General features: G+C 40.5%; 1 protein-coding gene across 1 annotated transcript in view; it reads left to right on the top strand.

The window, feature by feature from the left end:
* LOC112222564 (equilibrative nucleoside transporter 1-like) overlaps positions 1–20,191 on the top strand; it is a 32,563-nt gene extending 12,372 nt beyond the window's left edge. The window contains exons 6-13 of the mRNA XM_042301458.1: positions 2,581–2,715; positions 2,813–2,910; positions 3,352–3,430; positions 5,280–5,359; positions 13,135–13,243; positions 13,448–13,533; positions 16,438–16,637; positions 18,274–20,191. Coding sequence (XP_042157392.1) covers positions 2,581–2,715; positions 2,813–2,910; positions 3,352–3,430; positions 5,280–5,359; positions 13,135–13,243; positions 13,448–13,533; positions 16,438–16,637; positions 18,274–18,385 — 899 coding nt within the window. The 3' untranslated portion in view covers positions 18,386–20,191. The remainder of the gene's footprint in view (positions 1–2,580; positions 2,716–2,812; positions 2,911–3,351; positions 3,431–5,279; positions 5,360–13,134; positions 13,244–13,447; positions 13,534–16,437; positions 16,638–18,273) is intronic.
* Positions 20,192–23,549: the final 3,358 nt, after the last annotated feature.

The raw sequence follows: 23,549 nt of genomic DNA on the forward strand, positions 1-23,549 counted from the left end.
CTAGAGACAAAACCTCTCTCATCATCACTCAATGCCTAGGCTTACCTCCACTCTACTCACATCCTACCATACACTTGTCTGTACTTTATGCCTTGAATCTATCCTTCCGTGCCCAGAAACCTGCCCCCTTTACTCTCTGTTCCGAACGCATTAGAAAACCAGTTCTTTTAGCCTTTAGCCGTACTCTTATTCTACTCCTCCTCTGTTCCTCTGGTGATGTAGAGGTTAACCCAGGCCCTGCAGCCCCCAACATCAGACCCATTCCCCAAGCGCTCTCATTTCTTGACTTCTGTAACCGTAAAAGCATTGGTTTCATGCATGTTAACATCAGAAGCCTCCTGCCTAAGATTGCTAAAGCAGTGAATAAAACACACTCCACCAATCCAGATGTCCTAGCCATGTCTGAATCCTGACTTAGAAAGGCCACCAAAAATCCTGACATTTCCATCCCTAACTATAACATTTTCCAACAAGATAGAACTGCCAAAGGGGGCAGAGTTGCAATCTACTGCAGAGATGGAGCTCTGTTTTACTATCCAGGTCTGTGCCCAAACAATTCAAGCTTCTTCTGTTAAAAATCCACCTTTACAGAAACAAGTCTCTCACCATTGCCACTTGTTATAGACCCCCTTCAGCCCCCAGCTGTGCCCTGGACACCGTATGTGAATTGATTGCCTCCCATCTATCTTCAGAGTTCATACTGTTAGGTGACCTAAATTGGGATATGCTTAACACCCCAGCCATTTTACAATCTAAGCTAGAAGCCCTCAATCTCACACAAATGATCAAGGAACCTACCAGGTACAACCCAAAATCCGTAACCATATGGGCACCCTCTTAGATACTATATTAATTCGGAAGTTTACATACACTAGGTTGGAGTCATTAAAACAAATTTTTCAACCACTCCACACATTTCTTGTTAACAAACTATGCTTTTGGAAAGTCAGTTAGGACATCTACTTCAGCATGACACAAGTAATATTTCCAACAATTGTTTACAGACAGATTATTTAACTTATAGTCCACTGTATCACAATTCCAGTGGTTCAGAAGTTTACATACACTAACTTGACTGTGCCTTTAAACAGCTTGGAAAATTCCAGAAAATGATGTCATGACTTTTTAAGCTTTTGATAGGCTAATTGACGTAATGTGAGTCAATTGGAGGTGTAGCTGTGGATGTATTTCGAGGCCTACCTTCAAACTCAGTGCCTCTTTGCTTGATATCATTGGAAAATCCAAATAAATCTGCAAAGACCTCAGAAAAAAAATGGTAGACCTCCACAATTCTGGTTCATCCTTGTGAGCAATTTCCAAATGCCTGAAGGTACCACGTTTATCTGTACAAACAGTAGTGGGCAAGTATAAACACCATGGGACCACGCAGACGTCATACCGCTCAGGAAGGAGACACAAAATCAATGCAAATCAATCCCAGAACAACAGCAAAGGACCTTGTGAAGATGCTGGAGGAAACAGGTACAAAAGTAGCTATATCCACAGTAAAACGAGTCCTATATCGACATAACCGGAAGGGTTACTCTTGGCATTCTCTCAACCAGCTTCATGAAATGCATTTCAATTAACAGGTGTGCTTTCTTAAACATTTATTTGTGGAATTTCTTTCCTCCTTAATGCATTAGAGCCAATCAGTTGTGCTGTGGCAAGGTAAGCGGGTATACAGAAGATAGCCCTATTTGGTAAAAGACCATATTATGGCAAGAACAGTTAAAATAAGCAAAGAGAAACTACAGTCCATCATTACTTTATGACATGAAGATCAGTCAATACGGAAAATTTCAAGAACTTTGAAAGTTACTTCATGTGCAGTCGCATATTAAATCTAATGTTATTAGCTTTCTGTTGGTCCTCAGTCTTTGGTAGCGGGCTGTGTCGGTGGCACTGGTTTGTCCTATAGGCCACATACGTCTCATGTTTGAGCCATTGAATTGCGACTCTACTTTGTCTCTATACTGCCGCTTTGCTTGTTTGATTGCCTTGCGGAGTGAATAACACTGTTTGTATTCGGTCATGTTTCCAGTTGCCTTGCCATGATTAAATGCGGTGGTTCGCGCTTTCAGTTTTTTACCATCATTTCTATAAGGCACAACATAATCTGAAACACAACCAAGACAAACTGTAAATGCATCCAACAAGTTTGTAGAGTCACAAGTTTGATGTAGTCATTGTGTGCCAAGAATATGGAAACCAAATACAAAAATGTTGACTACTTTAATACACTATAAGTGAATTTGTTCAAATACTTATGACAAATACTTCCATTTCTAAATGGCAAAACAGATGTGTATGATATTACCTTCAAATTAAAGGTGACAGACAGTCTGTACTGTTGCCTCATGAAACATGTGATCTCAAATCCAAAATACTAGAGAACAGAACCAAATTAAAATACTTTGCTTCACTGTCCAAATAAATATGTAGAGTAGTGTATGAGCAGTAAATGGGGCAGATTGGGATCACTTAATGAGTAGTCATTAATTCATCAAGCGATAATTTCTTGCTGTATGACTGGACTCTGGTCAGAATTATGACTGTTTTCTTTAACAACCTCTTCAGCCTTTGGAGCTATCCTGCAGGGCAGTCTGTTTGGCATGGCAGGCCAGCTGCCTACCAAATACACCACACCCATCATGAGTGGGCAAGGCCTGGCGGGAACTTTCGCTGCCTTCTCCATGATCTGTGCTATCTCAAGTAAGTCTGAGAGATGATACAGGGGTTGGGGGCAACAGTGGCATTCCAAAGTCAACTCTCTCTCTCGCTCTCTCACTCTCTCTCTCTCCTTCCCCAGGTGGCTCGGAGATAAATGACGCTGCTTTTGGATACTTCATCACAGCCTGTGCAGTGATCTTATTGGCCATAATATCCTATGTGGTCCTCCCTAAACTGGTAATAACTCAACTCTGGATTTTATGTTATTACATCAATTTGGCTGAAAAAGTGCTTAGGAGAGTTTACTCAATGATAATAAGTAATGCAAATAATGCTTTCGGGTAATTTACCGTAATAGTTACCAAACTTTGCAACTGCACAGTGTTTACTGTAAATAAATTTTTGTAAAATGCTCTGTATAAATTCTTAAAAGTAGTCCTTGTGCATAGAGTTGTATGGTTTGTTATACATTGAAATCAATGGGGTTTTTTTGGTATACATTTTAAGGTGAAAAATGGTTACCCTTTCACAACATTTAATTCACTACTTATTGATTTTCCAGTGTTGTTAAAGGAACCAAAATGCGTAATACCTCCATTTTATCCATTCCAGTTGATCTCCTACGTTTAACTACCATCCCCACTTTGAGATAATTTGTCGTTCTGAACCTTACTTTAGGAGTTCTACCAATATTACAAGACCCAAAGTGGAAACAGAATTAGTGATGAGGAGAACAAGCTGGATCTACTCAAGAAAGGTAAAACGACAGCCATTTCTGTTTCTTAGATTTGTGAAAATATTAAATGTAGAAATAATACAAAGACTCGAAATTGAGCTCGGGTGCATCCTGTTTCCTTTGATCATCATTGAGATGTTTCTACAACTTGATTGAAGTGCACCTGTGGTACATTAAATTGATTGGGCATGATTTGGAAAGGCACACACCTGTCTATATAAGGTCTCATTGTTGACAGTTCATGTAAAGCAAAAACCAAGCCATGAGCTCAAAGGAATTGTTCTTAGAGCTCCGAGACAGGATTGTGTCGTACCACAGATCTGAAGAAGGGTGTAAAAACATTTCTTGCACTCTTTGATGATCCCCAAGAACACAGTAGCCTCCATCATTCTTAAGTGGAAGAAATCTGGAGCCACTAAGACTTGTCCTAGAGCTGGCCGCCCGGCCAAACTGAGCAAACAGGAGAGAAGGGCCTTGGTCAGGGAGGTGGCCAAGAATGCAATGGTCAGTCTGACAGAGCTCCAGAGTTCCTCTGTGGAGATGGGAGAACCTTCCAGATAGACAGCCATCTCTGTAGCACTCCACCAATCAGCCCTTTATGGTAGAGTGCCCAGACGGAAGCCAGTCCTCAGTAAAATGCACATGACAGCCTGCTTGAAGTTTGCCAAAAGGCACCTGAAGGACTCTCAGACCATGAGAAGCAAGATTCTCTGGTCTGATGAAACCAAGATTGAACTCTTTGGCCAGAATGCCAAGCGTCACATCTGGAGGAAACCTGGCACCCTCCCTACGGTGAAACATGGTGGTGGCAGCGTCATGCTTTGAGGATGTTTTTCAATGGCAGGGACTGGGAGACTAGTCAAGACCAGGGGAAATATGAACTGAACAAAGTACAGAGAGCTCCTTGATGATAACCTGATCCAGATCGCTCAGGACCTCAGACTGGGGCGAAGGTTCACCTTCCAACAGGACAACGCCCCTAAGCACACAGCCAAGACAACACAGAGGTGGCTTCAGGACAAGTCTTTGAATGTCCTTAAATGGCCCAGCCAGAGCCCGGAATTGAACATCTCTGGACATACCTGAAAATAGCTGTGCAGTAATGCTCCCCATCCAACCTGACAGAGCTTGAGAGCATCTGCAGAGACGAATGGGAGAAACTCTCCAAAAACAGGAGTGCCAAGCTTGTGGCGTTATACCCAAGAAGACGCATGGCTGTAAACGCGGCCAAAGGTGCTTCAACAAAGTACTGAGTAAAGGGTCTGAATACTTACATTATGTAAATGTCAAATTTCAGTTTCTTATGTTTTATAAATTAGCAACATTTTCTAAAAATAGTTTTTGCAATGTGGAGTATTGTGTATAGATTGATTAGAGAAAAAAAAACAGGACATAAAGTCTAAGATCTTTGATTGGCTGATGTGGAATTTGTTAGAGGAAATAATCACCGGACAGGACAGCTGGTCAGGTTAGGGCTAAATGTGCCAGGCTATCTTAAGGGAACAGCTATCAATTCATGTAGCATTGGATCACATGCAACTGACTGACTGCACATTTTGAGACAAAGCAAAAAAATGTACTTTGAAAAAGTTTCATGTTTGCAAGTATGGCCCCAATCATGCTGTACTCCTGTTTGTTTTATTGTAAACAAACACTCTATAGCCTCAAAACATGGTTAAAACTGTAATGTTAGTATCATTGATGCTCAGTCCTTGCATCCATAGCTCTGTCTATGAATTTGAAAGTGGTTACATTTCTCCAGCCCCATCCCTCAGCTGTTTACTGAAACAGTGGAGGGGGTCTCTGCTTTGCTATTTTTTGAACTGCAGATTTCCCCTTTAATGGATTGCTTTGTTCCTTAACCCCTCAGAAAATGCAGCAGAGACTAAACCAGTTTTCAAGAAAGGAGAAGAGGAGCAAAACATGTCCATGTTGACCATCTTCAAGAAGGTAAATTAAGGGCTGGATTCAATCTATATTGCTGAAGTTCAACTTTATTGAATGATTGAAATGTAAAGGCAATGTTCCTCATGAAATAGTACCCGCAAAACACCAGTCTCAACGTCAACAGTAAAGAGGCAACTCCGGGATGCTGGCCTTCTAGGCAGAGTTACAAAGAAAAGCCATATCTCAGACTAGCCAATAAAAAGAAAACATCGGCAAAAGAACACAGACACATGGACAGAGAAACTCTGCCTAGAAGGCCAGCATCCCGGAGTCGCCTCTTCACTGTTTTGCGGATAATATTTAATGAAGCTGCCAGTTGAGGACTTGTGAGGCGTCTTTTTCTCAAACTAGAAACTCTAATGTACTTGTCCTCGTGCTCAGTTGTGCACTGGGAACTCACATTTCTGTACCTATTCTGGTTAGAGACAGTTTGCGCTGTTGTGAAGGGAGTAGCACACAGCGTTGTACGAGATTTTCAGTTTCTTCTTCTCAGAACAAGAATAGACTGACAAGTTTCAGAAGAAAGTTCTTTGTTTCTAGCCATTTTGACCCTGTAATAGACCCACAAATGCTGATGCTCCAGATACTCAACTTGCCTAATGAAGGCCAGTTGTATTGCTTCTTTAATCAACAATGTTTCATTGGAACACAGGAATGATTGTTGCTGATAATGGGCCCCTGTACACCTATGTAGATATTCCATTAAAAATCTGCAGTTTCCAGCTACAATAGTCATTTACAACATTAAAAATGTCTCCATTGAATTTCTGATCAATTTGATGTTATTTTAATGAACAAAAAATGTGCTTTTCCTTACAAAACAATGGCATTTCTAAGTGACCCCAATCATTTGAACGGTAGTGTATTTTAAAAGCGTTAGTTTCACCATATCAAATCAAGAGTTCAGTTCCCATAACAGGGTTGACCCTAAAATGAGGGACAGTTTTTTTTTAACCTTAAAATGAATCACATGAAATAAATAATAATCTTCAGAAATGACTTTGTCGAAGCAACAAAATAACTAGGCCTTTACAATCATGGTGAAAACTTGGAGAGGTCTTGGTGTTAAGTGGGTTAAAGTGGTTTCTTAAGTGGGTTCTTCTTGGGTTAAGTGGTTTCTTCTTTGAAGTAATAGAGGGATAATTCAAAAAGCTGAATTTTGCCCTTTAGCAAGTCTTTCTTCATATAATAGTCTGAATAATCTGATGTATTGAATTCTCCATGTGGTCTACAGTGCATTCAGAAAGTATTCAGACCCCTTGACTTTTTCCACATTTTGTTATGTTACAGCCTTATTCTAAAAATAAATGCAATATCACATTTACATAAGTATTCAGACTCTGTACTAGGTACTTTGTTGAATCAGCTTTGGCAGTGATTACAGCCTTGAGTCTTCTTGGGTATAACGCTACAAGCTTGTATCTGGGGAGTTTCTACCATTCTTCACTGCAGATCCTCTCAAGCTCTGTCGAGTTGGATTGGGAGTGTCGATGCACAGCTATTTTCAGGTCTCTCCAGAGATATTCGATCGGGTTCAAGTCTGGGCTCTGGCTGGGCCACTCAAGGACATTCAGAGACTTGTCCCAAGCCACTCCTGCATTGTCTTGGCTGTATGCTTAGGGTCGCTGACCTTCGCCCCAGTCTGAGGTCTGGAGCAGGGTTTCATTAAGCCACTCCTCAGTAAAAGGCACATGACAGCCCACTTGGAGTTTGCCAAAAGGCGCCTAAAGGACTCTCTGACCATGAGAAACAAGATTCTCTGGTCTGATGAAACCGATCCTGACTAGTCTCCCAGTCCCTGCCGCTGAAAAGCATCCCCACAGCTCTAGGAAGAGTCTTGGCAATTCCAAACTTCTTCCATTTAACCTATTGTAACTCCCCATCCCGTGACCTGGATCATTGTCATCATCTGACACTAATTAGCATAACGCAACGGGCATAAATATTACTAGAAAATATTCCTAATCATGAAATCACAAGTGAAATATATTGAAACACAGCTTAGCCTTTTGTTAATCACGCTGTCATCTCAGATTTTGAAAATATGCTTTACAGCCAAAGCAAGACAAGCATTTGTGTAAGTTTATCGATAGCCTAGCATAGCATTATGTCCAGCTAGCAGTAGACAACTTGGTCACGAAAATCAGAAAAGCAATCAAATTAAATAGTTTACCTTTGATGAGCTTTGGATGTTTTCAGTCACGAGACTCCCAGTTAGATAGCAAATGTTACTTTTTCCAAAAATAGTATTTTTGTAGGCGAATTAGCTCCGTTTGTTCTTCACGTTTGGTTGAGAAATCGACCGGAAATTGCAGTCATGAAAACGCCGAAAAATATTCCAAATTAGCTCCATAATATCGACAGAAACATGGCAAAACGTTGTTTATAATCAATCCTCAAGGTGTTTTTGAAATATCTATTCGATAATATATCAACTGGGACAGTTGGCTTTTCTGTAGGACCGAGAGGAGAAATGTCTACCTCTGTATTTTATGCAAGAATCACTCTGAGAGCCATCAGGTGACCACTTACGCAATATAGTCGCTTACGCTCATTCTTCAACATAAATGCGTGAAACTACGTCAAAATGCTGTAGACACCTTGGGGAATATGTAGAAAAAGGAATCTGGTTGATAGCCCATTCACTGCTCAATTGGGATGAATCGGAACGCAGAGATTTCAGAACATGAGTCACTTCCGGTTTGGATTTTTCTCAGCCTTTCGCCTGCAATATCAGTTCTGTTATACTCACAGCCAATATTTTTACAGTTTTGGAAACTTTAGAGTGTGTTCTATCCTAAGCTGTCAATTGTATGCATATTCTAGCATCTTGTCCTGACAAAATAGCCTGTTTACTCTGGGAACGTTATTTTTTCAAAAATGAAAATACTGCCCCCTAGTTACAAGATTAAGAAAGATTGAGGCTACTGTGTTCTTGGGGACCTTCAATGCTGCAGACTTTTTTGGCACCCTTCCCCAGATCTGTGCCTTGACACAATTCTGTCTCGGAGCTCTACGGACAATTCCTTCGACCTCATGGCTTGGTTTTTGCTCTGACATGCACTGTCAACTGTGGGACCTTATATAGACAGGTGTGCTCCTTTCCAAATCATGTCCAATTAATAAATTTTTACCACAGGTGGACCCCAATCAAGTTGTAGAAACAACTCAAGGATGGTCAATGGAAACAGTATGCATCTGATCTCAATTTTGTGTCTTATAGCAATAGATCTGAATACTTAGGTAAATAAGGTATTTCTGTTTTTTATATTTAATACATTTACAAACATTTCTAAAAACATGTTTTCGCTTCATCATTATGGTGCATTGTGTGTAGATTGCTGATGATTTTTTATTTAATTTAATCCATTTCAGAATAAGGCTGTAATGTAACAAAATGTTAATGAGTCTGAATACTTTCCAAAGGCACTGTATATATTAAAGGGAACTTAATTGAATATAACATGCTTTTAAAATTCAGTATTGGTGCACAGTTACGACAAAATCAAAGGGGACTCATTTCATGAAACGGCCCAATAACGTTTTTAAATGACAGTTTGTTAAGCTCTTTAGCATGTCGAATGACCAGTCACTTTCACAGCAAATGAGTTTTGGAGTTTAAAAAAAAATGTATTTCATAAATTTCAATTCACTTTATGAATTGGAAAATCATGAAAACCAAGACACTCTTTATATAACTCCTTAAAATTGATTAACTTGCCGTTTTTCCAAGACTACGAAAGTAGATCCCTAAACCAAAGTGCACCTTCAATCACACTGTTGATGTTCTACAGGAACTAGATTCTGCAGCGGGCTGATTTTTATCTTGAGCAGATAGTCGGGCGGCCGGAAGATACTTACAAATAATTTGTAGACTGCAACTTGACCACAAGAAGCCCAAACAGACATAATGTTTGACTAAAGCATAATAGTTTCAAACCTTGCTCACATTTGTACACGATCACGTCGTGTCTCTCTATTATGTGTGGGAATAATTGGGAGCAGATTTCTTTAACAAAAATGACTTGGAGCTGATTTCCTGGAGTTTTTTTGCAGTATTTTATCTCCAAAAATGAAAATTCCACACAGAATTCTTATAATTGATGTGTATATTTTTTCCTCAGAAAACTTGGGGAGCCAAATAAAACCATCGGCGAGTTAGGGAACCTTGTTCTACAGCTGATCCACATACAGCTCTCTATCTTTCTCCGGGGTTGAATTAACTGAGGGATGCAAGCACAATAGTGCTTGACAAGGGTACAGTTGAAGTCGAAAGTTTACATACACTTAGATTGGAGTCATTAAAACTTATTTTTCAACCACTCCACCAATTTCTTTTTAACAGACTATAGTTTTGGCAAGTCCGTTAGGACATCTACTTTGTGCATGACACAAGTAATTTTTCCAACAATTGTTTACAGACATATTATTTCACTTATGATTCACTGTATTAAATGATGTCATGGCTTTAGAAGCTTCTGATAGCCTAATTGACATCATTTGAGTCAATTGTAGGTGTAACTGTGGATGTATTTCAAGGCATACCGTCAAACTCAGTGCCTCTTTGCTTGACATCATGAGAAAATCAGCCAAGACCTCAGAAAAAACATTGTAGTCCTCCACAAGTCTGGTTCATCCAAACACCTGATGGTACCATGTTCATCTGTACAAACAATAGTACGCAAGTATAAACCATGGGACCACGCAGCTGTCATACCGCTCAGAAAGGAGACGCGTTCTGTCTCCTGGAGATTAATGTAATTTGGTGCGAAAAGTGCAAATCAATCCCAGAACAACAGCAAAGGACCTTGTGAAGATGCTGGAGGAAACAGGTACAAAAGTAGCTATATCCACAGTAAAGCAAGTCCTATATCGACATAATATGAAAGGCCACTCAGCAAGGAAGAAGACACTGCTCCAAAACCGCCATTAAAAAGCCAGACTATGATTTGCAACTGCACATGGGGACCAAGATTGTACTTTTTGGAGAAATATCCTTTGGCCTGATGAAACAAAAATATAACTGTTTGGCCATAATGACCATCATTATGTTTGGGGGAAAAATGTGGAAGCTTGCAAGCCGAAGAACACCATCCAAACCATGAAGCACGGGGGTGGCAGCATCATGTTGTGGGGGTGCTTTGCTGCAGGAGGGTCTGGTGTACGTCACAAAATAGATGGCAACATGAGGAAGGAAAATTATGTAGATATATTGAAGCAACATGTCAAGACATCAGTCAGGAAGTTAAAGCTTGGTCGCAAATGCGTCTTCCAAATGAATAATGACCCCAAGCATACTTCCAAAGTTGTGGCAAAATGGCTTAAGGACAACATAGTCAAGGTATTGGAGTGGCCATCACAAAGCCCTGACCTCAATCCTATAGAAAATTTGTGGGCAGAACTGAAAAAGTGTGTGTGAGCAAGGAGGCCTACAAACCTGACTCAGTTACACCAGCTCTGTCAGGAGGAATGGGCCAAAATTCACCCAACTTATTGTGGGAAGCTTGTGGAAGGCTACCCGAAATGTTTGTCCCAAGTAAAATAATGTTAAAGGCAATGCTACCAAATAGTAATTGAGTGTACGTAGACTTCTGACCCACTGGGAATGTGATGAAAGAAATAAAAGCTTAAATGAATTCTCTCTACTATATTATTCTGACATTTCACATTCTTAAAATAAAGTGGTGATCCTTTCTGACCTAAGAAAGGGAATTTTTACTTGGATTACATTTCAGGAATTATGAAAAACTGAGTTTAAATGTATTTGGCTAAGGTGTATGTTAACTTCTGTCTTCAAATCAAATCAAATCAAATCAAATTTTATTTGTCACATACACATGGTTAGCAGATGTTAATGCGAGTGTAGCGAAATGCTTGTGCTTCTAGTTCCGACAATGCAGTAATAACGAGCAAGTAATCTAACTAACAATTCCAAAAAAAACTACTGTCATACACAGTGTAAGGGGATAAAGAATATGTACATAAGGATATATGAATGAGTGATGGTACAGAGCAGCATAGGCAAGATACAGTAGATGATATCGAGTACAGTATATACATATGAGATAAGTATGTAAACCAAGTGGCATAGTTAAAGTGGCTAGTGATACATGTATTACATAAGGATGCAGTCGATGATATAGAGTACAGTATCAACGTATGCATATGAGATGAACAATGTAGGGTAAGTAACATTATATAAGGTAGCATTGTTTAAAGTGGCTAGTGATATATTTACATCATTTCCCATGATTAAAGTGGCTGGAGTAGAGTCAGTGTCATTGACAGTGTGTTGGCAGTAGCCACTCAATGTTAGTGGTGGCTGTTTAACAGTCTGATGGCCTTGAGATAGAAGCTGTTTTTCAGTCTCTCGGTCCCAGCTTTGATGCACCTGTACTGACCTCGCCTTCTGGATGGCAGCGGGGTGAACAGGCAGTGGCTCGGGTGGTTGATGTCCTTGATGATCTTTATGGCCTTCCTGTAGCATCGGGTGGTGTAGGTGTCCTGGAGGGCAGGTAGTTTGCCCCCGGTGATGCGTTGTGCAGACCTCACTACCCTCTGGAGAGCCTTACGGTTGAGGGCGGTGCAGTTGCCATACCAGGCGGTGATACAGCCCGCCAGGATGCTCTCGATTGTGCATCTGTAGAAGTTTGTGAGTGCTTTTGGTGACAAGCCGAATTTCTTCAGCCTCCTGAGGTTGAAGAGGCGCTGCTGCGCCTTCCTCACGATGCTGTCTGTGTGAGTGGACCAATTCAGTTTGTCTGTGATGTGTATGCCGAGGAACTTAAAACTTGCTACCCTCTCCACTACTGTTCCATCGATGTGGATGGGGGAGTTCCCTCTGCTGTTTCCTGAAGTCCACAATCATCTCCTTAGTTTTGTTGACGTTGAGTGTGAGGTTATTTTCCTGACACCACACTCCGAGGGCCCTCACCTCCTCCCTGTAGGCCGTCTCGTCGTTGTTGGTAATCAAGCCTACCACTGTTGTGTCGTCCGCAAACTTGATGATTGAGTTGGAGGCGTGCATGGCCACGCAGTCGTGGGTGAACAGGGAGTACAGGAGAGGGCTCAGAACGCACCCTTGTGGGGCCCCAGTGTTGAGGATCAGCGGGGAGGAGATGTTGTTGCCTACCCTCACCACCTGGGGGCGGCCCGTCGGGAAGTCCAGTACCCAGTTGCACAGGGCGGGGTCGAGACCCAGGGTCTCGAGCTTGATGACGAGCTTGGAGGGTACTATGGTGTTGAATGCCGAGCTGTAGTCGATGAACAGCATTCTCACATAGGTATTCCTCTTGTCCAGATGGGTTAGGGCAGTGTGCAGTGTGGTTGAGATTGCATCGTCTGTGGACCTATTTGGGCGGTAAGCAAATTGGAGTGGGTCAAGGGTGTCAGGTAGGGTGGAGGTGATATGGTCCTTGACTAGTCTCTCAAAGCACTTCATGATGACGGATGTGAGTGCTACGGGCGGTAGTCGTTTAGCTCAGTTACCTTAGCTTTCTTGGGAACAGGAACAATGGTGGCCCTCTTGAAGCATGTGGGAACAGCAGACTGGTATAGGGATTGATTGAATATGTCCGTAAACACACCGGCCAGCTGGTCTGCGCATGCTCTGAGGGCGCGGCTGGGGATGCCGTCTGGGCCTGCAGCCTTGCGAGGGTTAACACGTTTAAATGTCTTACTCACTTCTTCAACTGTATATCTGCAGGGGAAAAGGTGTCTGTGGTGGCCTCATCTGGTCTAATGTGCTTTCTTCTTAACCTCTGACCCATTTACTCTAGATCTGGGTCCTGGCTCTCTCTGTGTGTTTTGCCTTCACCATCACCATCGGCACCTTCCCGGCAGTCACTGTGGATGTGAAGTCTACCATCGCTGATGGAGGCACCTGGGGTGTGTGTGGGTGTGGGTGGGTGGGTGTGGTACATGTATGCGTGTATCTATCTATGATAAGAGCACGGTTTATGAGTCCATATTAGAGTATATGACTTGTCATTTTGCCAGCATTTACAACATGATCATATTCAGTCATTCACAACCAATGAAACACAAATTAACAGATATGGTGTCTTATTGTACATTGCTCTCTCGTCTCAGAGCTGTACTTCATCCCCGTGTGTTGTTTCCTGCTCTTCAACCTCAGCGACTGGGTTGGGAGAAGCCTTACTGCTGTGTGTATGTGGGTAAGTCACCAAAACAAAACACTTGTAAATAGAGTGAAAGAAATTGGTCGGTTATAACGGAAGGGCCTGAAACTAACTGATTCGCATTCAAGTTTTTCATATTGTGAACTAAGGATTCCAGTTTACAGGTCTGGATTACATTTAGCTCTCCACACACAATTATGTGATCATTTCCTAGAAGCCTTGGTTTGGAGGATAGCCTATATGTGACCCAACAACTTTATGTGAGATTAAGTCAAATATTCCGATTTAGCGTTTTTTTTTTTTGTACAGAATCAGACATTCAAAATGGTATGTCATAAACACTATAGATGGAGGAAACAAGGGAAAGTTATGCTGCTTTGAAAGTTGATAAACCTGTAAAACTAGGAGACATATAGGAGAAAATGCCCTTGAAAGATTTTGCAGATTTTCACACCTGCTATAGAGCTCACCCTTGTTTCCACCCATTCAGCATCGTTCACTCCCTCTTAAGCCTTAGCCACGCTCATCTCTTTATATCAGCATTGCATTTTCCTCCAGAAAGTTGTCTCTCTCTAAACTTTTGCCCACTGAGCTTTGTCGATAGCACCAGCTACATTCAGGGCAGCAATGTTTTGAGAGCAGTAGCAACACTTTTGCAGTTGTCCATAGATATATCGTTCCAAAAATCGGTGGTATCAAAGAAAAAATTATGGGGAAGCACCCATTCTGTTATAGACAGAAGCGTGTGACATAACGGACCAATAAGGACTCATCTCTCGACATGTCCAACCCCTCAATTGTTTTTCAAACAGTCCTACAGTGTAGTAGGAACTAGTGTCAAACGCCTGGATCCTGTAACCAGACACGGATATTAGGCCCGAGATGAAGTCGAGGGCCAGCAAACCTTGCCAATAAATTCTCCATACCACGGCTTCAAAGGTATTATCACTTTTATACAACAGTTACCAACATATTAAAATAATTATTAACATATAATATTTTCATTAAAAATGTTGTTTATTCATATTACTTCCACGAAGATATAGTCCAGAGGTTGCTACCCATGCCCACTGGTAGTTCGTTCGATTTACATTGTTGCCAGCTATGCCCACTGGTAGTTCGTTCGATTTGCATTGTTGCCAGCTATGCCGACTGGTCATTCGTTTGAATGACATCATTGCCAGCCAATCCGACTGGTTGTTAGTTTGATTAGAAGGTTGCTACGTCAAACAATAATGTTTTCTATGGAGGCTCTTCCCCTTTGTTAGCTCGCGAACTACTGAAGCGGGAAAGAACGCAAACTAGCTGCATTTCATTTTGTTTGACATGTTTTTTGTAAATGAAAAGGAATCTCCGCACACTGAGGATCAATGCACAATTGTCAATATATTTAGGCTGAGTTTTCAGTCGTCAAACCTTCATCAGAGCATATACAAACACACTGACAGAGGCCACATATAGACAATATAAACTCTCAAATAAGTCACTTTTTCTGAGATAATTGATTACTGATGTACATCCTGGTGTTTGTTGTACACGGGTGTTGCTCATCACATCTGATTGCATTAACGCACGTTGCCTATATGTGGCCAGTCATTGTGTGTTTTTGTATGCTCCGATGAAAGTCCGACGACCCAAAACTCAGCCTAAATACATTTAAAATTGTGCATTGATCTTGAGGGTGCTGAGATTCCTTTTCAATTCAGTTCTACTCTTCATCTCGTCCACTTCAGCAACAGTCAGGTTGCGACAGATTGTAAAAATTTTTTTTACCAGTTTTTCGATTGACATTTATTTTAATATATCCATAAAAATAATGCTGATTCGTGATTTCGACTGTCTGAGAAAAGCTGCGTGTTCCGTCCCAACACATTCATTCTCTATGGTACCGTGGATATTGCATGACAAATGAATGTTGCAAATGTCACAGTGGATGGATAGAAATAAAGTGTTATATATCACATGCTTCATAAACAACAGGTGTAGACTAACAGTGAAATGCTTACTTACGGGTCCTTTTAACATAATACAGAGTTAAAGATACACTTGTTTTTTTAGATACATATGTACATGAGGAATAAATAGACAGTGAATAACAATAATGAGTAAAAATAACATGGCTATATACAGGGAGAACAAGTACAGAGTTAATTGAGGTATCTATGTACATATAGGAAGGTGTAAAGTGACTAGGCAACAGGATAGATAATAGACAGAGGCAACAGAGTATGTGGTGTGTGTGAAAGTGAGTGTCAGTATGTGTGAGTGTGTAGGTAGAGTCTAGTGTCTGTGCATAGAGTCAGTGCAAAAGTTAGTGCAAAAAGGGTCAATGCAGGTACTCCGGGTAGCCATTTGATTAGCTATTTAGCAGTCTTGTTTAGCAGTCTTATGGCTTTGGGGTAGAAGCTGTTCAAGGTCTTGTTGGTTTTGGACTTGGTGCACTGGGGCCTCTTGCAGTAGCGGAGAAAACAGTCTATTGTTTGGGTGGCTGGAGTCTTTGACAATTGTTTGGCCTTCCTTTGACACCTCCTGGTATAGAGGTCCTTGATGGCAGTGAGCTCGGCCCCAGAGATGTACTGGGCCGTACTCAGCACTCTCTGTAGCGCCTTGCAGTAGAATGCCTTGCGGTTGCCGTACCAAGCAGTGATGCAGCCAGTCAACGGTGCAGATGTAGAACTTTTTGAGGATCTGAGGATAAGAAACGCAATTTAATACCAGGTGCAGACATATTTCGGAAAATATTTACCATCTGAGAAAAAAATACAGGTCAACACTGAACTACCCTGAATTTCAGATAAATAAATAAATATATATAAATAACTACCTTATCTTGTGGTGACCGGCTTAAAACATACACAGCAGCAATGTTTTATTGAACATGCACTTGAGTGCTTTTCATTGAATGTGAATGTGGTGTGTCTGGCATCCCTCTACTTTCAGCCTGGGAAGGACAGCAAACTGGTGCCCATTCTTCTGGTGGCCCGTGTGATCTTCGTGCCGCTCTTCATGCTGTGCAATGTTCAGCCCCGCTACAACCTGCCTATCTTCTTTGAACACGATGCCTGGTTCATCGTCTTCATGATAGTCTTTGCCTTTTCCAATGGATACCTGGCCAGCCTTTGCATGTGCTTTGGGCCCAAGTAAGACCTCTTGCCTGGGCACAAACTCAAATAGATCAACTTTCAAGGTACCGGGCAACATTTTACTCTCACAATGACTCACACTGTGAGCAAACTAACCATTTGACTAAATTTGACAGATGGGATTAGTAAAAATACAACTTTTCTTTAACAGAGAAATCCCATTGAGACCTAGGTACACAAATTATACAAAATATACAAACACAACATAATAAAAACATAATATTTACAATCAATTTAAGAAAAGCAATCACATTCCTCAACAAGGAGCAGGTAGCCTAGCGGTTAGAGCAGTAACCGAAAGGTCGCTGGTTTGAATACCCGAATCGACAAGGTCAAAAATATGTCGATATTCCTTTGAGCAAGGCACTCAACCCTTATTTGCTCCAGGGGTGCTGTATTACTATGGCTGACCCTGTAAAACAACACATTTCACTCCACCTATCTGGTGTATGTGACAATAAAACATCTTACTAAATTGAACTGCCCTAGAGGTAACGGAGCACCAGGGTGCAGAGTTCTGCAGATCATTCCATACACAGGGTGCAAAATAACTGAATGCTAATTTCCCCAGTTCTGTAGAGATCAACGGGACCTCTGGAGTTAGCCATCCCTGTGATCAGGTCTGGTGACTCGTATAATTGAACAGTGAAGTATGGTACGGTGGACGTTTGTGCAAGAAGGCTATATAAACAAAAAGAGAGCAGTGTATCGATCTACGAGACGGCCAGCTTACTTTCTGAAATAGAATGCAATGATGTGTACTGAACCTGTCACCTGTAATAAAGTGAAGTGTGGTGTGGTAAACTGAATTTAATGGTTTCAGTGTAGTGGCACCTGCAGTCGTATAAATGGTGTCACTGTAGTCTAGCAATTGCAGGAAAGTTGACTGAATGATCTGCTTTCTGCTGTTCAGAAAGAGGCATTATCTATTTCTAAAGAAGAAGCCCATTTTTATTCTCAACTCATCCATATGCTTTTTAAGATTCATTTTTGTCAATCCAGATGCCCAGATATTTATAAGCAGGGACACGATCAATGTGGGCACCATAAACCAATTACCAGTCACCTGATCCAGGACAATTTCAGACAACCTTTTTGAATGTGTAAAGATCGGTCGACAGTGTCGAACGCTTTAGACAAGTCAATGAATAGAGCAGCACACTGTTTCTTCCTATCCAAACAATTTACTCCATCATTTAAAACCAGTGATGCTGCCGAGAAGGTGCTATGCCCTGGTCTGAAGCCCGACTGATGCACATTTAGAATAGATTTTGAAGTAAAGAGAGATCTTGGCAGAGCATTAGTCAAGGATTCAAACATTTTAGCTAGGCAAATAAAATTTAGAAATAGGGTGATAAATATTGAAGTCATAATCACTGTTAGAAGGACAAGGCATAACACACATGGTAATTCTGTCCTACCAAGCAAAAAGGCATTAACTGCTCATAGCGTGGAACTGAGAAAAATGGCTGTTATTTAGTTTTTGGAACTCCTGTCTATTTAAAATGTTATGGTTAGTTTACTCACGTTGCAAGGGTCATTGCGAGAGAAAAATGTCTCCCAGGTTGACAGAAATGAGGTTGCACCTAAAATCTTACCACACCTGATCGGCTGTCATTCTCTCTCTCCACAGAAAAGTTGCTGCTCATGAAGCGGAGACAGCTGGAGCCATTATGGCCTTCTTCATGTCCCTGGGTTTGGCTCTGGGAGCATCCCTCTCATTCCTCTTCAGAGGCCTGGTCTAAAATGGCGCCCTGTAGAGAACATGACCCCAAAACCCCAAATTGACCTATAAAACTTGCATTGTAACAAATTGTCTGAAATGTATTTGTTTATTTTTTAAACAAACGATACTGATTCACCTCAAATCTGGTCTTACAAATAATGGAAGGTGGTAAGCAGCTCAAGGCCAGGATTCAATCCGATAGCACTTTGTTGGCTATGCGCTATTTAAAGGTCATTTTCCGATTGTACCGACATATACAGCGTTTACCGTGAATGCTGTCTCCGTGAACACAGGAACTTTACCTTTAACAGCCAGTAGTGTGAGGATTCTTTTGTTTGAAAGCTACCAAACTAACCAAAACTGAATTAAGTAGAGCATTTGTGAAATTAGGCATCTACAGGTTCCTACTATCCATGGGAGATCACATGCAATTCAGTGCTTCCTTTTTTGATTCTGTAGTATTCCAATTTGAATCCTTATGAAGCCATGAATCCTGAAGAAGACATGGGGTGGCAGCGAGCCTAGTGGTTAGAGCATTCGACTAGTAACCGAAACATTGCAAGATTGAATCCCTGAGCTGGCAAGGTAAAAATCTGTCATTCTGCCCCTGAACAAAGCAGTTAACTCACTGTTCCTTGGCCCTCATTGAAAATAAGAATTTGTTCTTTAACTGACTTGCCTAGTTAAATAAATGTGAAATTTTAAAGAATTAGCTCAATACGAAGCAAACACAATTTATGGCTATATTAACTGCCATTTATTGGCAAATATATTTAATCAGTATGAGTGCAATATACAGTGTAATCATGAATAACACAATCCCTACAAGAAAGTGAAGTGCAGTGAGATCGACTCAGCGAGATAACATTGCAACGAGCAGCACGGCAGATATTGAGATGAGCATGAATCTGCCAGTGGGAGGACCTATAGGAGGACGGGCTCATTGTAATGGCTGGAATGGAATAGATGGGAGTCAAACATGTGGTTGGATACCGTTTCATCCCGTCCTACTATAGCTCCTCTCACAGCCTTCTCTGGTATCTGCGCATGTGCATGGGGGCACATCACGCTGCCACAATGGGACCAAAACAGCTGCGGGGTCAAAACAAAATAATTTTAGCCTTGTCCATCAACACTCTTAGTTGTTGTGTTAATGTACCTGATATAGTGTTTACTTTGGGCATGCGACGTCATCTCACTGAGTCTACCTTTAGTCATGTGCCCTAACGAGCTGACAAAAACATGGACAAAGCCAAATCAGCTCCAGGCCATGGTCATTTTGACAGCCTCCATTTTTATTAAGAAATTACACAAAGAGCTTTGTTACAATGACTGTCGTTGCAAACTGCCATATCGCCATGATTTTTTAAAACGTTGCTTACGGTAGTGTATTGTTAATGTCTTAATGGTGTGTCACAAAAACAGTATGGTTTTACTTTAAATTATGACAGTATGATTAGCAGCCTTTAAAAGCCTACTTTACAGTAGCAGGAGATGAGGAACAATATCTTGAAACTATACCTAGTGGGGTATCACTTAAATGCTATGTCCTAATGTACATACAGTCATGTGAAAAAGTAAGTACATCCCCTGGAAAGTAGTATTGTTTTTGTAAATATTTGGACAGATGGATATGTAATCTTCACTTCAACACTATTGGCAGATAAAGGTAACTTAAATGAAACTCAAAGATTATATTTTGCAATCATTTATTCATTAAAAAAAAATACTTTGTTAAATTAAAAATGGAACCATGTGTATTTTTCCAGGTTTTTAATATGTGAAGAGTCTTTAATAAAACTTTAATGCAGATGGCACAGAAATATTAGTATAAATATTATTGAATGCTCTAGGAAAGTGTGTACTAATAAATATGGAATCAGAAAAGACTATATCATCCACTGGCTATCAACATATTAAGTGGCTTCATGTGGGATGTGGTCTCAGAGGCATAGAATTGGTACGTTCATCAGAGGGATAAGCCTTGGATGCACATTTCTAATTCACAACATATTTAATTAGTTCACAACATAGTTCAATGTTTGCTCCAATGCTACTTTTTCACTGTACTCTTTCTGTCTGCAAATAGAAACATCAATATTCCCCTATGCAGATTACCTACTTCAGAGTACATGATGAATTTCTGCTATTGCTCACAGTCATGATCCTCTTGACATCTTAACCCTGAGAAATACCTCAGGATTTCCCAATCACCAATTAAACTGTCTGTTGAGTGCATATTTCATGAGCAGTATTTATGTGGAGATGCACGATAAGGATGTCAATCAGGGGTTCAGTCAGTGTTTTTCATTACTTACGTAGTTTTGTAAGCTGAGTTGTAGGCTGAACACTTGGCAACATTGCTCAAGACCTCAAACCCTGCTCCCTATACCTGACACTTCAGAAGATCTGTAAGAGTTATTTGTGTATGTGAAATGCAAGCTCCACGCGTCTTATAATGACCAGATTTACAGTGCACCATTGCCTATGAGTTTATATAGAATTGGGCATCACATTTCTGGCAATTTACAGATGTTGGATCTTAATTCGACCCTTTTCGTCATAGGAGGAAAATAATTCTGCAGTAGGAGGATTTGAATGACTGAAGAAATATTTAGAATTGCCGCAATGGAGCAGCTGGAAGCAGTGTTTGTATACAATACAGTTGAAAATAAAAGAGAGCCACACACTCTAGGAGCTCAGATGCAAAAATGTCATACCAACGTTTCGACAGCCAAGCTGTCTTCATCAGGGTATAATCACAAACACTGCGGGATGACTTGTTTATATAGTGTCAAAAGACACAGGTGTCTGTAATCATGGCCAAGAGTGGCCTAATATCATTGGTTAATAATCAAATATTAAAATGTCATACAAAGAACAGCATATAAACAACAAATGGATAGCATACGATCATAGATTAATTTGACTACACAAGTTTACAAACAATTACAATCGCAAAGTCACAATAATCACAAGAATGGCTTAAGATCAAAGTCTAGTTGAGACCGAAGGGCGCAAGGGTCTTTAAATTAAAGATCCAGGCAGCCTCTCGTTTTAACAATGAATTATCAAGGTCACCCCTCTCCTAGGGACTCGTAACCCATACAAATGAATGGAAGTACAGAGGTCATTTTTGGCAACAAAAATAAGGGGTTAAATATCTGTAAAAAAATATATACAGTACCAGTCAAAAGTTTGGACACACCTTTTTCTATATTTGTAGAATAATAGTGAAGACTTCAAAAATATGAAATAACACATATGGAAACACATAGTAGCCAAAAAAGTGTTAAACAAATCAAACTATATTTATATTTGAGATTCTTCATAGTAGTCACCATTTGCCTTGATGACAGCGTTGCACACTATTGGCATTCTCTCAACCAGCTTCAGGTAGTCACTTGGAATGCATTTCAATTAACAAGTGTGCATTGTTAAAAGTTAATTTGTGGAATTTATTTCCTTCTTAATGCGTTTGAGCCAATCAGTTGTGTTGTGACAAGGTAGAAGTGGTATACAGAAGATAACCCTATATGTTAAAGACTAAGTACAAATTATGTCAAGAACAGCTCAAATAAGCAAAGATAAACAACACTCCATCATTACTTTAAGACATGAAGGTCAGTCAATACAGAAAATGAAGAACTTTGAAATGTGAAATGTGGTCGCAAAAAAACATCAAGCCCTATGATGAAACTGTCTCTCATGAGGACCGCCACAGGAAAGGAAGACCCAGAGTTACCTCTGCTGCAGAGGATAAGTTCATTAGAATTACCAGCCTTGGAAATTGCAGCCAAAATAAATCATTTACAGAGTTCAAGTAACAGACACATCTCAACATCAACTGTTCAGGAGTATGCGTGAATCAGGCCTTCATGGTCGAATTGCTGCAAAGACATCACTACTAAAGCACACCACTGAGAAGAAGAGACTTGCTTGGGCCAAGAAACACAAGCAATGGATATTAGACAGGTGGAAAGCTGTCCTTTGGTCTGATGAGTAAAATTTTGAGATTTTTGGTTCCAATCGGCGTGTCTTTGTGAAACGCAGAGTAGGTGAACGGATGATCTCCGCATGTATGGTTCCCACCGTGAACTATGGAGGTATGGGGATGCTTTGCTGGTGACACTGTGGTTTATTTAGAATTCAAGGGACACTTAACCAGCATGGCTACCTCAGAATTCTGCATTGATATGTCATCCGTCTGGTTTGCATTTAGTGGAACTATCATTTGTTTTTCAACAGGACAATGACCCAACACAACTTCAGGCTGTGTGAGCTATTTGACTTAGAAGGATAGTGATGTAGTGCTGCATCAGATGACCTCTCCTCCACAATCACCCAACCTCAACCCAATTGAGATGGTTTGGGATGAGTTGGACCACAGAGTGAAGGAAAAGCAGCCAACAAGTGCTCCGCATGTGGGAACTCCTTCAAGACCGTTGGAAAAGCATTCCATGTGAAGCTGGTTGACAGAATACCAAGAGTATGCAAAGCTGTCATCAAGATTAAGGGTGGCTACTTTGAAGAATACAAAATCAGAAGTAGATTTGGATTTGTTTAACACTTTTTTGATTACTACATGATTCCATGTGTGTTACTTCATAGTTTTGATGTGTTCACTATTATTCTACAATGTAGAAAATAGTTCAAATAAAGAAAAAGCCTTGAATGAGTAGATGTCCAAACTTTTGGCTCGTACTGTATATATTTCCTGAGCTTTCTTGCATCTCCTAGATAACAGACATCTCATAACTTTATTCCTTTTGATTAAATTTTTTACTGTCTTTTTAATGTGTTATTCAATGCTTTTCTACAGGCTGTAGTAGTAAAGGCCAAATGAAATATTTTATCAAATATCTGATAAAATGGTTTAGACGTTTAAGAAATAACCAACACATGTAATGTACAGTAGTTGCTTTGGTTATCAGAACGTGCCGTTGGACTTCTGTTAAATAACCTGTTAGTTCATCTGCCCTATGCCCGTGATATGTATGCCTAAAGGCCGAATAAATTCAACCACACCTTTGTTTCATCACAAAACCAGAGAGCAAGCTCTGTACAGTAAAGTCCACGACGCTTATAAGCAAGTTAATGTTTCCAACATTTTCAGACCACTAAACAGCTATTGATTAAGAACCACGTAGAGGTACCGCAAGTCACAAAGAAAACAGGAGCTG

The sequence above is a fragment of the Oncorhynchus tshawytscha genome, linkage group LG02 (genome assembly GCF_018296145.1).
Source record: "Oncorhynchus tshawytscha isolate Ot180627B linkage group LG02, Otsh_v2.0, whole genome shotgun sequence".
NCBI lineage: Eukaryota > Metazoa > Chordata > Actinopteri > Salmoniformes > Salmonidae > Oncorhynchus > Oncorhynchus tshawytscha.